Source organism: Oryctolagus cuniculus, chromosome 10 (assembly GCF_964237555.1).
Source record: "Oryctolagus cuniculus chromosome 10, mOryCun1.1, whole genome shotgun sequence".
Lineage (NCBI taxonomy): Eukaryota > Metazoa > Chordata > Mammalia > Lagomorpha > Leporidae > Oryctolagus > Oryctolagus cuniculus.
This window is the reverse complement of record NC_091441.1, coordinates 40,632,505-40,646,590: the sequence shown is the minus strand read 5'-3', so window position 1 is coordinate 40,646,590 and position 14,086 is coordinate 40,632,505. Positions and strand designations below refer to the sequence as shown.

Here is a 14,086-nt window from a genome sequence, read left to right as displayed (position 1 = left end):
TTTTAATTGAACAGATTTCACCTCTCGTTCTCTTGTGTAACTTCCACTGTGGTTTACCATTGTTAGCTAGTGCACCCAGAACCAGGAAGCTAAATCTATCTACTTGACTACTCAGAATCACAATTCATATTTCTAGGCTGAGAGTTGCCCTACTCTCTAGCCTACTTTTTAGATTTATGTAATTTTGTGACTTATGAGTCACTTGAAATTCAAACTTGTGCATATTAGTATCATATACCAAGAATATCTCAAATTAATCTCCCTTATATATTCTGTTATTGTGCCACTTCTAAATTTTAAAAACCCACAATAATTTCCTATTACATAATGTTTATTCAACTTAGTAATCAAAGCTTCTCTACCCATTGCCCCATTTTTCCTAAGAAATAATACTTTTTCTAAAGATAATCTTGTGTTGAGATCTTCCCAACATACTATTTATATTTCTTCTTCAAGACATACCTTTTCCTCTGATTTAAATATCTTTGCTCTACTTTTCCAGTTATCTATACCATATCTATTTATTACAGTGCAATTAAAATTCTACTCCCTAAAATTTTTAGGTCTTTTTTTTCTTAGCTAGCAAACTCTATTTTAAGTTATTGAATATGAAGATATCTCAAAAAGTTCTTGGAATATAGAATTAAAATTTAAGTTTATTTTGGTGCAAAAATTTTCAAAATCTATGCATGGTTTTTTCACAGTACACATTTTTCATGAACTTTTTTGAAATCTTTCATATATACAAAAGTAGCACCTTACTGTTTAATTTATAATGTTGGTCTTTAAGTGAGTTTAGTTCTCCTTGTTTCAGCAAATATTTCATATGTCCTCAACTCTGTATAAAATGATATAGAGGAAGTACCTGATCTTATACCTCATCTTATTATACATAGTCTCACTCTTTATATATAATCTGAGCTTTTATGTATTTTTATTGTACTTAACACTTAATGGCCCAAGGAATCTTACTTCAATTCAATTATGAATTAAAATCTGCCACGCAGAAGGCATTGTTTATGGTGCTTTGGATATTTAGATTTATTGGGAGGACATTCTGTGATTGAATACCAAGTGTATAGTACAGAATTGTTATAGTAGTTCAGAATTTGGGGATGAGCCTGTCACTTTATTTACCATGACATTAACATTTACTTAAATATATCATTAATGATTCACTTTACCACTTTGATATTACATGATGGTCAATAAGAGATTTCAAAAGAGTATTATCTTTGTGAGCCTTTTCTTAATTTATCAGAGAGGATGTATCTAAAATACTATTTATGATAGAACTACCTTAAATCCTTTTTGGAACAATGTAGTATATATGTAATAAATTAAAAATCAAGGCTAATTATAATTATTTACCTTTGTCACTTTTAAAATATGATATATATGTATGCTATACCTGTAATAAAAAATACAGTCTTCATCAATTAAAAATGTGTCACCTCAGGTAGGTTATGTGCCAGTGCCTCCCTTTAGTCACCTGTAGATACATATGGTAAAAGTAGGTAAAAGAGTGTGAGGTTCAGTGCAATAATATACATAAAATGCACCCCTTCATCGTTTCTACTGCTGTTGCAGAGACTGTTCTGTCACTAAACTGTCATTTTTACACTCTTTTCTCATAATTGCCTGATTTTAACATTTTGCATTGACATTTAATTGCCTGATTGTAACATTTTACGTTGACATTTACCTACCTATCAGTGTGTCACTTCCAAATATTGGTCTTAAACTGTAAGTTCCTGAGGGTAGCTAATCTACATCCTTTGTGTATCACTGAGCATAGTTAGTTGCAATTATAAGGATATCTTTTGATAACAATGAAAATAATGATGTTAATGGCTTGAGAACATACTTTTACAGATAAGGAGAGAACATTGGTTAAATGTACTCACACACACACACACACACACACTCTGAAAGAATGGGTAGTGTCATGTATTTCCTACAGAAGAAGATCCTTGTGCTAATTTCTTAAACAGCCTTCCTTCAGTACATGTGTGATTATGGTGCTAAGTTAACATTGATGTATAGAACACGTTCCAGTTCTTTGGGGGAATATGTTGGTCAGTGAGCTGTAGCCCCAGCTTTTTGATATATCAGTATGAGAAGAAGATGCCTCCTATATATGTTAGACAGAGTTGGTGATCATTAGAGTTTTAAAAAATTCTCATTTTTATTCTCATGATGCAAATAAACTTACTTGCAATGAGTATTTGGAATCACCCATTTATTTTTGACAGATTGAGGGGGGTTGTAAAAGATTTATTTTGATAATTACGGGAAGCAGGGAGAAATAGAGAGAGAGAGATCTTCCATCTGCTGGTTCACTCCCCAAGTGGCCACAGCAACCTGGGTTGGGCCAGGCCGAAGCCGGGAGCCAGGAACTTAATCCAGGTCTCCCATGTGGGTACAGGGGCCCAAGCCCCTGGGCCATCTCCCACTGCTTTCCCAGGCACATTAGCAGGGAGCTGGATCAGAAGTGGAGCAGCCAAGATGGGATGCTGGCACTGCAGGTGGAGGCTTAACCTGCTGCGCCACAGTTCTGGCCTCCAGATTGAGTTTGAATTTTAAAAAAAATTCCTGTAGATCAAGCTGGAAGAACATGGTCTTCAAAGTATTACTATTTAGTTTATCAGGCTCTAGAAGTTTAAAAATTCTCTAAATTTGTTTTTTTAGGTTAAGAACTCAAGCTGTATTTAAGTCAAGAACACAGGTTGCTGACAAAGAGCTTACTAAACCCCGAGAGCTCAATCTGAATATGACTGGGAATGACTCTGGACCAAGGTAAAACTGAGGGTTAAGTGAAGGCAAGAATATTAAAGACATAGGTATCTGGGGTGTGCGTGACATAAATTTAGAGGTCTGTATTGGTAGATACTTGTATAGTTTTCTAACCATATGAATAAATACATTCTCATTATAGAATTTTTAAAAATACAGAAAAGGATAAAAAAGAAAATGAAAAGCATTCAGTCTTCTCACTATGCAATATTTAGGTAACTATGCCTAAATATTTTTTCAACTTAATAGCTCATTTTCTGAGATAACATTCTTAATTTACATTATATGCAAGGCTTAATGCTCTACTAAATAGAGCTCATATGCCTAAATATTTATCTATTAGCCTATTACTGGATAATAAAGAGTTTTGCTATTATAAATTATGCCTTGAAGAACATGTCTGAAAAGGTTTTACTTTATGTCTTTGATGTAGATTCTTATAAGTGAAATTACTAGTTCAAAGTACATATGACTTTTTTTTTTAAGATTCTGGAATCACATTACAAAATTATTTTCTATAAAAGTTAAATCAGGGCCGGTGCCGCAGCTCACTAGGCTAATCCTCCGCCTAGCGGCGCCGGCACACCGGGTTCTAGTCCCAGTCGGGGCGCCGGATTCTGTCCCGGTTGCCCCTCTTCCAGGCCAGCCCTCTGCTGTGGCCCAGGAGTGCAGTGGAGGATGGCCCAGGTGCTTGGGCCCTGCACCCCATGGGAGACCAGGAAAAGCACCTGGCTCCTGGCTCCTGCCATCGGATCGGTGCGGTGCGCCGGCCGCAGCGCGCCGGCCGCGGCGGCCATTGGAGGGTGAACCAACGGCAAAGGAAGACCTTTCTCTCTGTCTCTCTCTCTCACTGTCCACTCTGCCTGTCAAAAAAATTAAAAAAAAAAAAAAAAACTTAAAAAAAAAAAAGTTAAATCAATTTACATCTCCAAAGCAATGTTTAAGAATTCTCTTTTTTGGAATTTGAGGAATTTGGGGCCACTATTCTTTTGGAAACTTTTTTCTTTATTTTCTTCTTTAAGGACTCCAGGTTCACATATTTGAAGAGGTCCTTAAAAAAAGTTCATGGAAAATGCTTATTATTAAAACAAAAATTCAGAGAAAAAAAACTGTACATGGATTTCAAAATTTGTACAGACTAAATTAAGCTTCTCTTTTAATTCCATTTTCCCATGAACTTTCTGAAGTCTTCTTATATTAAACCTGCAGATATTGGCCTATAGATCCTTGACAGTTAACACTTTTAAAATAATGTTTTTCTCTTCATTCTTCATATTAGATCATTTCTGTTGATCCACCCTTATTTTCATCAGCTCTTCTGTTATTTATAATCTATTAAAATCCATAGTGATTTTAAGTTTCCGTATGGTATTTTTCAATTCTGGAATGTGCAGTTGGATCTTCATGTTCTTGAGTATAGTTATAAAAAATTTCTTTAAAGGGTTTGTTCATCCTAACACTTGGGTCACATTGGCTTTCACCTCTGTTGATTAACTTTTCTCTTGAGTATTGGTTGTATATTCCTGTCATTTTCAATTATATCATGGTTCTTGTGAATGACTCTGGAATTCAGATATTTCCTGTAAGCAATGTGGGCTTTCTTTTGATAGCAAGCAGTTAACTTGACTGAACTCAAGCTCTTCATTCTATCTCCCTGCCGTAAGTGGTAGTAAAAATGACTACTTAAGCTGTTTGCGTCTACTGGCCTGGAGCCTTGGTCTATATAGGGGTGATCCAGGAGCATCAGTCTGCAAGGACTGACCTGGCACTGGTGTGGGCCTTAACCCTTAACCCTGTCTAGGGCCAGCTTAGTACTGAGGCAAGCAGGAAGCTTGATCTGTGAGTACTGATCTGGAGCCTAGGATCATGGGAATTGGCCTGGGGCCTAGAGCCATGGGACTGACTTAAGGTATGGGACCATAGGGATAGGCCCAGAGCTTAGGTTCGTAAGTGCTAGCCTAAGGATGAGTTGTGTGCTTTTTCTGACCTTTAGGCTAGGTCCACAATAGCTAACCTGGGTCCTGGGTCTTTGGTTCATGGGAGCCATCTTAGTTCTGGGCTCTGCTGAAATGGGTATAACCCCTGAATCTTCTGGAGGATGTGGCCACAGTGGCCAGTCTGGAGGGTAGGGCAATAAGGACCAGCTTGTCACTGGGCAGGCCTGCCACCTAAGGCTGTGTAGACCATACTTGCACAAACCTGGAACCTAGGGCCATAGAGGAGACCATAAACACGTGGGGAGTGTATTCACAGAGGCTGTCCTGAAGAATGGGCCCACAGATGCTGGCCTGATGACTAGGGCTTCCAGGTCTGGCTTGATTCTGGGACAGGCATGAAGCCTGGGAATGTGGTGAGGTCTGGAGCCTGATTCTGGGGGCGCTGTCCCGGTACTGGGGCAGCACCAAGCCTAGGGCTCCTGGGATCATCCCAGTACCAGAGACAGCCTGACAATGGGGCCCGCCCAAAGCTCAGGGCCACTGAGGTCAACCTTCCAGTGATGTGCACCTGGAAACCAAATATACCAAGCAGGCCTGGAGTCTAGATCCCACTGGCACTGGGAAAGGCCAAGAAGCTGCGTGCCATGTGTACCAGCATGGCACTGGTTTTACTGGAACAAGCCCAGTACTGGGATCTGAGGTGAAGTCCAGTGTTCACTTCCCTCCTCTTCCCTCACAGGGAGGGCACCTCTGTCTATACTGTGCAGCCTAGAGTTGGGAAAGGGTTTTGCCTTTAATATAAAACTGTCCTTCTTATCTTCTTCAATGTATCTTGTATTTCTGTGCTACAGCTTTGCTGTAATCTCTGACCTTGTTGTCCCTTTGCTCTTGTGAAGGTATTTTTGTACCTATATAGTTGTTCAAATAGATATTTCCGCAGGGCATATGAGCAATTGAAAATCCTATTTCACCATCTTACTGACATCTCTACTCCAACAAGCAGTTCTGACTGTTTAAGATGTTTCCACTTTTATCTGTTCCATCTAGTGTATACTTGTATCCTTATTTCTGAATAGAAGACTTACATAGTCACTAAGTACTGATTTTTTGCTGTGAATGATGCCACTTTAACTCCCACAGATAACTATTTTCTTTTCTTCTTTACCCTGTGTTTCCTGCCCTCCCTCATCTGCCTCCCTCCCTTTCTTCTCCCTTGTCCTCCCTCTCCACCTCTACCTGTCTCTAGTAACATACCTAAATACATGCAATTGATCGCCTTCCTTCTGTCCACTCAACATTTCTACCTCAAAATATTTATAAGGAGGCCATTAATGTTTTGCACAGATGAACCATGTACTTGATAATTAACAAATTTAAATTTTACATAATAAATTATTCCTTATGATGTTCAAAAATACCCTATTTAGCACAGAAAGAAAATGCTACATGATATTATCTGTATTAGTCTATTTTTGTTGCTATATTGAAATACTTGACACTGTGTACTTTATAAAGAAAAGAGATTTACCTGTCTCACAGTGAAGTCCAAGTTCAGATGACCTCATTGGTTTTGCCTCTGATCAGGGAAGTGGCAGGCCATGGTGCAGTGCATGCAGAGGAAGGGTCTCATGGCCAGCCAGGAAGCAGAGATAGCTGCTGCTTTATTAATAACCCTGGGCTTTTCTTTGTTGGGAGGGCCTTTATTACTGATTCAATTTCTGACTTGGTTATGGGTCTATTTAGGTTTTCCATGTCTTCATGGTTCTATTTAGGTAGGTTGTATATTCCAGGAATCTATCGATTTCTGATAGGTTTCCCTGTTTGCTGGCACACAACTCTGTGTAGTAATTTCTGATGACTCTTTTTATTTCTGTGGTGTCTATTGTTACATTCCCTTTTTCATCTCTGATTTTATTGATTTGGGTCTTTTCTTTTTTTAGTTAGTTGGGCCAATGGGGTGTCAATTTTGTTTATTTTTTCAAAAATCCAGCTCTTCGTTTGCTTATCTTTTGTAATGTTTTTTTTTTTTAGATTCAATTTTGTTGATTTCTTCCCTAATTTTAATTATTTCTCTTCTCCTACTAGATTTGGGTCTGGTTTTCTGCAGTTTTTCTAGATCCTTCAGATGCATTGATAGCTCATTTGTTTGGTGCCTTTCCAATTTCTTGATGTAGGCACCTGTTGCTATAAACTTTCCTCTTAACACTGCTTTTGCTGTTTCCCATGAGTTTTGGTATGTTGTGCTGTTATCCTCATTTACTTCCAGAAACTTTTGATTTCTGTTTTGATTTCTTCTATGGCCCATTGTTCATTCAGGAGCATGTTGTTCAGTCTCCATGTGTTTGCATACGCTCTAGGGATTACTCAGTTGCTAATTTCAAGCTTCATTCCTCTGTGGTCTGAGAAGCTGCATGGCATTTCAGTTGTTTTGAATTTGCTGAGGCTTGCTTTATGGCCTAGCATGTGGTCAATCCTAGAGTAGGTTCCATGTACTGCTGAGAAGAATGTGCATTCTTTAAGTGTAGGATGAAAAGTTCTGTAGATATCTGTTAGGTCCATTTGGGCAATAGTGTCAATTAAATCTGCTGTTTCCTTGTTGATCTTCTGTCTGGTTGATCTGTCTATTGCTGAAAGTGCAGTATTGAAGTCCCCCAATACTATTGTATATGAGTCTAAGTCTCCCTTTAAGTTCCTTAACATATCTTTTAAAGAAACTGGTGCCCTGTAATTAGGTGCATATATGTTTATAATAGTTACATCTTCCTGTTGAATTGATCTCCTAATCATTATATAGTACCCCTCTTTATCTCTCTTAAGAGTTTTTGTGTTAAAGTTTCTTTTGTCTGATATTAAGATGGCTATGCCAGCTCTTTTTTGGTTTCTGTTGGCATGGAATATCTTTTTCCAACCTTTCACTTTTATTCTGCATGCATCTTTGTTGGAAAGATGTGTTTCTTGAAAGCAGCAAATAGATGGGTTTTGTTTTTTAATCCCTTCAGCCAGTCTGCATCTTTTAATTGGAGAGTTGAGGCCATTCACATTCAAAGTGACTATCGATAAGTAGTGACATTGCCCTGCCATTTTCCCAAAGACACTTCTTTTTTTTTTTATTTTTTTATTTTTTGACAGGCAGAGTGAACAATGAGAGAGGAGAGAAAGGTCTTCCATTGCAGTTGGTTCACCCTCCAATGGCCGCCACGGCCGGCTCGCTGCGGCCGGTGCACCGCACTGATCCAAAGGCAAGAGCCAGGTGCTTCTCCTGGTCTCCCATGGGGTACAGGGCCCAAGCGCTTGAGCCATCCTCCACTGCACTCCCTGGCCACAGCAGAGAGCTGGCCTGGAAGAGGGGCAACCGGGACAGAATCCGGCGCCCCGATCGGGACTAGAACCTGGTGTGCCGGTGCCGCAAGGCGGAGGATTAGCCTATTGAGCCATGGTGCCAGCCGCAAAGATATTTCTAATGTATGCATTGAACTTCCTGTGATCTTTTGCCGTGAGGTTTCCTTCCTTTACCTTCTTTCATATTGATGGCTGTGTTTCTGGGTTTTTGGGTGTAACAAATCTTTAAGCATCTTTTGCAGGGCTACACGAATGGTGACAAATACTTTCAATTTCTGTTTGTTATGAAAGGTCTTTATTTCACCTTCATTCACAAATGAGAGCTTTGCAGGATATAATATTCTGGGCTGGCAGTTTTTCTCTCTTAGTACCTGGGCTATATCTCACCATTCCCTCCTAGCCTGTAGGGTTTCTGATGAGAAGTCAGCTGTGAGTCTAATTGGAGATCCTCTGAAAGTAATCTGACATTTCTCTTTTGTACATTTTAAAATCTTTTCTTTATGTTTCACTGCGGTGAGTTTAATTACAATGTGTCGTGGTGAGGATCTCTTTTGGTCATGTTTATTGGGGATTCTATGTGATTCCTATACTTGGATGTCTCTTTCCTTCTCCAACCCGAGGAAGTTTCCTACTAGTATCTCACTAAAAAAGGCCATCTAATCCTTTCTCTCTCTGCATGCCTTCAGGAACTCCTAGAACCCAAATGTTGGTTTTTTTTAAATAGTGTCCTTTAGATTCCCGAGAATTTTTTTAGATTTCTAATTTCCTCTTCTTTTCTTTGGTTTGACTGTATACTTCCCTGTGCTCTGTCTTCTAAGTCTGATATTCTCTCTTCTGCCTCACTGATTCTGTTTTTAAGGCTCTCAAATGTTTTTTTTTAACTTTTATTTAATGAATATAAATTTCCAAAGTACAGCTTATGGAATACAATGGCTTCCCCCCCATACCTTCCCTCCCACTCGCAACCCTCCCTTTCCCGTTCCCTCTCCCCTTCCATTCACATCAAGATTCATTTTCAATTCTCTTTATATACAGAAGATCAATTTAGCATATATTAAGTAAAGATTTCAACAGTTTGCACCCACATAGAAACACAAAATAAAAAATACTGTTTGAGTACTAGTTATAGAATTAAATCTCAATGTACAGCACATTAAGGATAGAGATCCTACATGAGGAGTAAGTGCTGAGTGACACTTGTTGTTGACTTAACAAGTTGACACTCTTGTTTATGGCATCAGTAATCACCCTAGGCTCTTGTCATGAGATGCCAAGGCTATGGAAGCCTTCTGAGTTCACCAACTCTGATCATATTTAGACAAAGTCTTAGTCAGAATGGAAGTTCTCTCCTCCCTTCAGAGAAAGGTACCTCCTTCTTTGATGACCTATTCTTTCCACTGGGATCTCACTTGCAGAGATCTTTCATTTAGGTCATTTTTTTTTTTTTTTTTGCCAGAGTGTCTTGACTTTCCATGCCTGAAATACTCTCATGGGCTTTTCAGCCGGATCCTAATGCCTTAAGGGCTGATTCTGAGGCCAGAGTGCTGTTTAGGACATATGCCATTCTATGAGGCTGCTGAGCATCCTATTTCCCATGTTGGATCATTCTCTCCCTTTTTTATTCTCTCAGTATTTGCAGACACTAGTCTTGTTTATGTGATCCCCTTGGATCTTAGTCCTATCATTATGATCAATTGTGAACAGAAATTGATCACTTGGAATAGTGAGATGGCATTGGTACATGCCACCTTGATAGCATTGAATTGGAATCCTCTGGTATGTTTCTAACTCTACCATTTGGGGCAAGTCAGCTTGAGCATGTCCCAAATTGCACATCTCTTCCCTCTCTTATTCCCACTCTTATATTTGACAGAGATCACTTTTCAGTTAAGTTTCAACACTTAAGAATAACTGTGTATTGATTACAGTATTCAACCAAAAATATTAAATAGAACAAACAAGAAAAATACTAAGAGGGATAACGTATTAAGTTGTTCATCAACAGTCAGGGCAAGGGCTGATCAAGTCACCGTTTCTCATAGTGTTCATTTCACTTTAACAGATTTCCTTTTGGTGCTCGGTTACTTGTCACAGATATGGGAGAACATATGATGTTTGTCCCTTTGGGGCTGGCTTATTTCACTCAGCATAATGGTTTCCAAATTCCTAACAGGGATCACTTTTCAGTTAAAATTTAAACACCTAAGAATAATTGTGTGTTAATTACAGAATTCAACCAATAGTACTAGAACGAAAAAAAATACTAAAAGGGATAAAGTATTACATTGTACATCAACAGTCAGGACAAGAGCTGATCAGGTCACTGTTTCACCTAGGGTCCATTTCACTTCAACAGGTTTCCCCTTTGGTGCTCAGTTAGTTGTCGCTGATCACGGAGAACATATGATATTTGTCCCTTTGGGACTGGCTTATTTCACTCAGCATGATGTTTTCCAGATTGCTCCATCTTGTTTCATTGTTTTTGACTGCTGTATAGTATTCTATAGAGTACATGTCCCATAATTTCTTTATCCAGTCTACTGTTGATGGGCATTTGGGTTGGTTCCAGGTCTTAGCTATTGTGAATTGAGCTGCAATAAACTTTAAGGTGCAGACAGCTTTTGTGTTTCAATTTAATTTCCTTTGGGTAAATTCCAAGGAGTGGTATGGCTGGGTTGTATGGTAGGGTTCTATTCAGGTTTCTGAGGAATCTCCAGACTGACTTCCATAGTGGCCTAACCAATTTGCATTCCCACCAACAGTGGGTTAGTGTCCCTTTTTCCCCACATCCTCTCCAGCATCTATTGTTGGTAGATTTCTGAATGTGAGCCATTCTAACTGGGGTGAGGTGAAACCTCATTGTGGTTTTGATTTGCATTTCCCTGATTGCTAGTGATCTTGAACATTTTTTCATGTGCCTGTTGGCCATTTGGATTTCCTCTTTTAAAAAATGTCTATTGAGGTCCTTGGCCCATCTCTTAAGTGGGTTGTTTGTTTTCATGTTGTGGAGTTTCTTGATTTCTTTGTATATTCTGGTTACCAACCCTTTATCTGTTGCATACTTTGCAAATATTTTTTCCCATTCTGTCCGTTGCCTCTTCACTCTCCTGACTGTATCTTTTGAAGTACAGAAACTTCTCAATTTGATGCAATCCCAAATGTTAATTTTGGCTTTGAATGTCTGTGCTTCTGGGGTGTTTTCCAAGAAGTCTTTGCCAGTTCCTATATCTTGCAGGGTTTCTCCAATGTTCTCTAATAATTTGATGCTCTTGGGTCGTAGATTTAAGTCTTTAATCCATGTTGAGTGAATTTTTGTGTAAGGTGAAAGGTAGGGGTTTTGCTTCAGGATTCTACACGTGGAAATCCAATTTTCCCAGCACCATTTATTGAATAGACTGTCCTTACTCCAGGGATTAGTTTTGGATCCTTGATCAAATATAAGTTGGCTGTAGATGTTTGGGTTGATCTCTGGTGTTTCTATTCTGTTCCATTGGTCTATCCATCTGTTTCTGTACCAGTACCATGCTGTTTTGATAACAACTGCCCTGTAGTATGTCCTGAAATCTGGTATTGTGATGCCTCCAGCTTTGTTTTTGTTGTACAAGATTGCTTTAGCTATTCGAGGTCTCCTGTTTCTCCCTATGAATTTCAGCATCATTTTTTCCAGATCTGAGAAGAAGGTCTTCAGTATCTTGATTGGTATTGCATTGAATGTATAAATTTCTTTTGGGAGAATGGACATTTTGATGATATTGATTCTTCCAACCCATGAGCATGGAAGATTTTTCCATTTCTTGGTATCCTCTTCTATTTCTTTCTTTAAGGTTTTGTAATTTTCGTTGTAGAGATCTTTGTTGTCCTTGGTTAAGTTGATTCCAAGGTATTTGATTGTTTTTGTAGCTATTGTGAATGGGATTGATCTTAGAAGTTCTTCCTCAGCCGTGGCATTGCCTGTGTATACAAAGGCTGTTGATTTTTGTGCATTGATTTTATACACTGCTACTTTGCCAAACTCGTCTATGAGTTCCAATAGTCTCTTAGTAGAGTTCTTTGGGTCCCCTAAATAAAGAATCATATCATCTGCAAAGAGGGATAGTTTGAGTTCCTCCTTCCCAATTTGTATCCCTTTAATTTCTTTTTCTTGCCTAATAGCTCTGGCTAAAACTTCCAGAACTATATTGAATAGCAGTGGTGAGAGTGGGCATCCCAGTCTGGTACCTGATCTCAGTGGAAATGCTTCCAACTTTTCCCCATTCAATAGGATGTTGGTCATGGGTTTTTCATAAATTGCTTTGATGGTATTGAGGAATGTTCCTTCCATCCCCAGTTTGCTTAGAGTTTTCATCATGAAAGGGTGTTGTATTTTATCAAATGCTTTCTCTGCGTCTATTGAGATAATCATATGGTTTTTCTTCTGCAGTCTGTTAATGTGGTGCATCACATTGATTGTTTTGTGAACACTGAACCATCCCTGCATACCAGGGATAAATCCCACTTGGTCTGGGTGGATGATTTTTCTGATGTGTTGTTGTATTCTATTGGCCAGAATTTTATGGAGGATTTTTGCATCTATGTTCATCAGGGATATTGGTCTGTAATTCTCTTTCAATGCTGCATCTTTTTCCGGCTTAGGAATTAAGGTGATGCTGGCTTCATAGAAAGAATTTGGGAGGATTCCCTCTTTTTTGATTGTTCTGAATAGTTTGAGAAGAATTGGAGTTAGTTCTTCTTTAAATATCTGGTAGAATTCAGCAGTGAATCCATCTGTTCCTGGGCTTTTCTTTGTTGGGAGGGCCTTTATTACTGTTTCAATTTCTGTCTCAGTTATGGGTCTGTTTAAGTTTTCGATGTCTTCCTGGTTCAATTTAGGTAGGTTGCATGTGTCCAGGAATCTATCCATTTCTGATAGGTTTCCCTGTTTGCTGGCATACAAGTCCTTGTAGTAATTTCTGATGATTCTTTTTATTTCTGTGGTGTCTGTTGTTACATTTCCTTTTTCATCTCAGATTTTATTGATTTGGGTCTTTTCTCTTCTTTTTTTAGTTAGTTGGGCCAATGGGGTGTCAATTTTGTTTATTTTTTCAAAAAACCAGCTCCTCGTTTGGCTGATTTTTTGTAATTTTTTTTTGAATTCGATCCTGTTGATTTCTTCTCTGATTTTAATTATTTCTCTTCTCCTACTAGATTTGGGTCTGGTTTGCTGCAGATTTTCTAGATCCTTGAGATGAATTGAAAGCTCATCTATTTGGTGCCTTTCCAATTTCTTGATGTAGGCAACTATTGATATAAACTTTCCTCTTAACACTGCTTTTGCTGTTTCCCATGAGTTTTGGTATGTTGTGCTGTTATCCTCATTTACTTCCAGAAACTTTTGATTTCTGTTTTGATTTCTTCTATGGCCCATTGTTCATTCAGGAGCATGTTGTTCAATCTCCATGTGTTTGCATATGCTCTAGGGATTCCTGAGTTGCTAATTTCCAATTTCATTCCTTTATGGTCTGAGACGCTGCATCGTATGACTCTGATTCTTTTGAATTTGCTGAGACTTGCTTTATGGCCTAGTAGGTGGTCAATCCTAGAGAAGGTTCCATCTCCTGTTCAGCAGAATGTAAATGCTTTATGTGTAGGATGAAAAGTTCTGTAGATATCTGTTAGATCCATTTGGGCTATAGTGTCATTTAATCTACTGTCTCCTTGTTGATCTTCTGTCCTGTTGATCTGTCTATTTCTGAGAGGGGAGTATTGAAATCCCCCAGTAGTATTGTATTGGGGTCTAAGTCTCCCTTTAAATCCCTTAACAAATCTTTTAAAGAAACCGGTGCCCTGTAATTAGGTGCATATACATTGATAATCGTTATATCTTCCTGTTGAATTGTTCCCTCAATCATTATATAGTGCCCCTCTTTTTCTCTCCTAACAGTTTTTTTTATTTTTTATTTTTTATTTTTTTTTTATTTTATTTTATTTATTTATTTTTTTTGACAGGCAGAGTGGACAGTGAGAGAGAGAGAGAC

At 38.5% G+C, this 14,086-nt stretch overlaps 1 protein-coding gene across 2 annotated transcripts in view; it reads left to right on the top strand.

Moving 5' to 3' along the window:
- Positions 1-14,086, top strand: part of KIAA1328 (KIAA1328 ortholog) — a 348,132-nt gene that overhangs the window by 223,796 nt on the left and 110,250 nt on the right. Inside the window, exon 8 of one of the 2 annotated variants that reach the window (XM_002713504.5) lies at positions 2,692-2,799. The exons of the other annotated variant lie outside the window; for it this stretch is intronic. Coding sequence (XP_002713550.5) covers positions 2,692-2,799 — 108 coding nt within the window. The remainder of the gene's footprint in view (positions 1-2,691; positions 2,800-14,086) is intronic. 2 annotated transcript variants of the gene reach the window in all.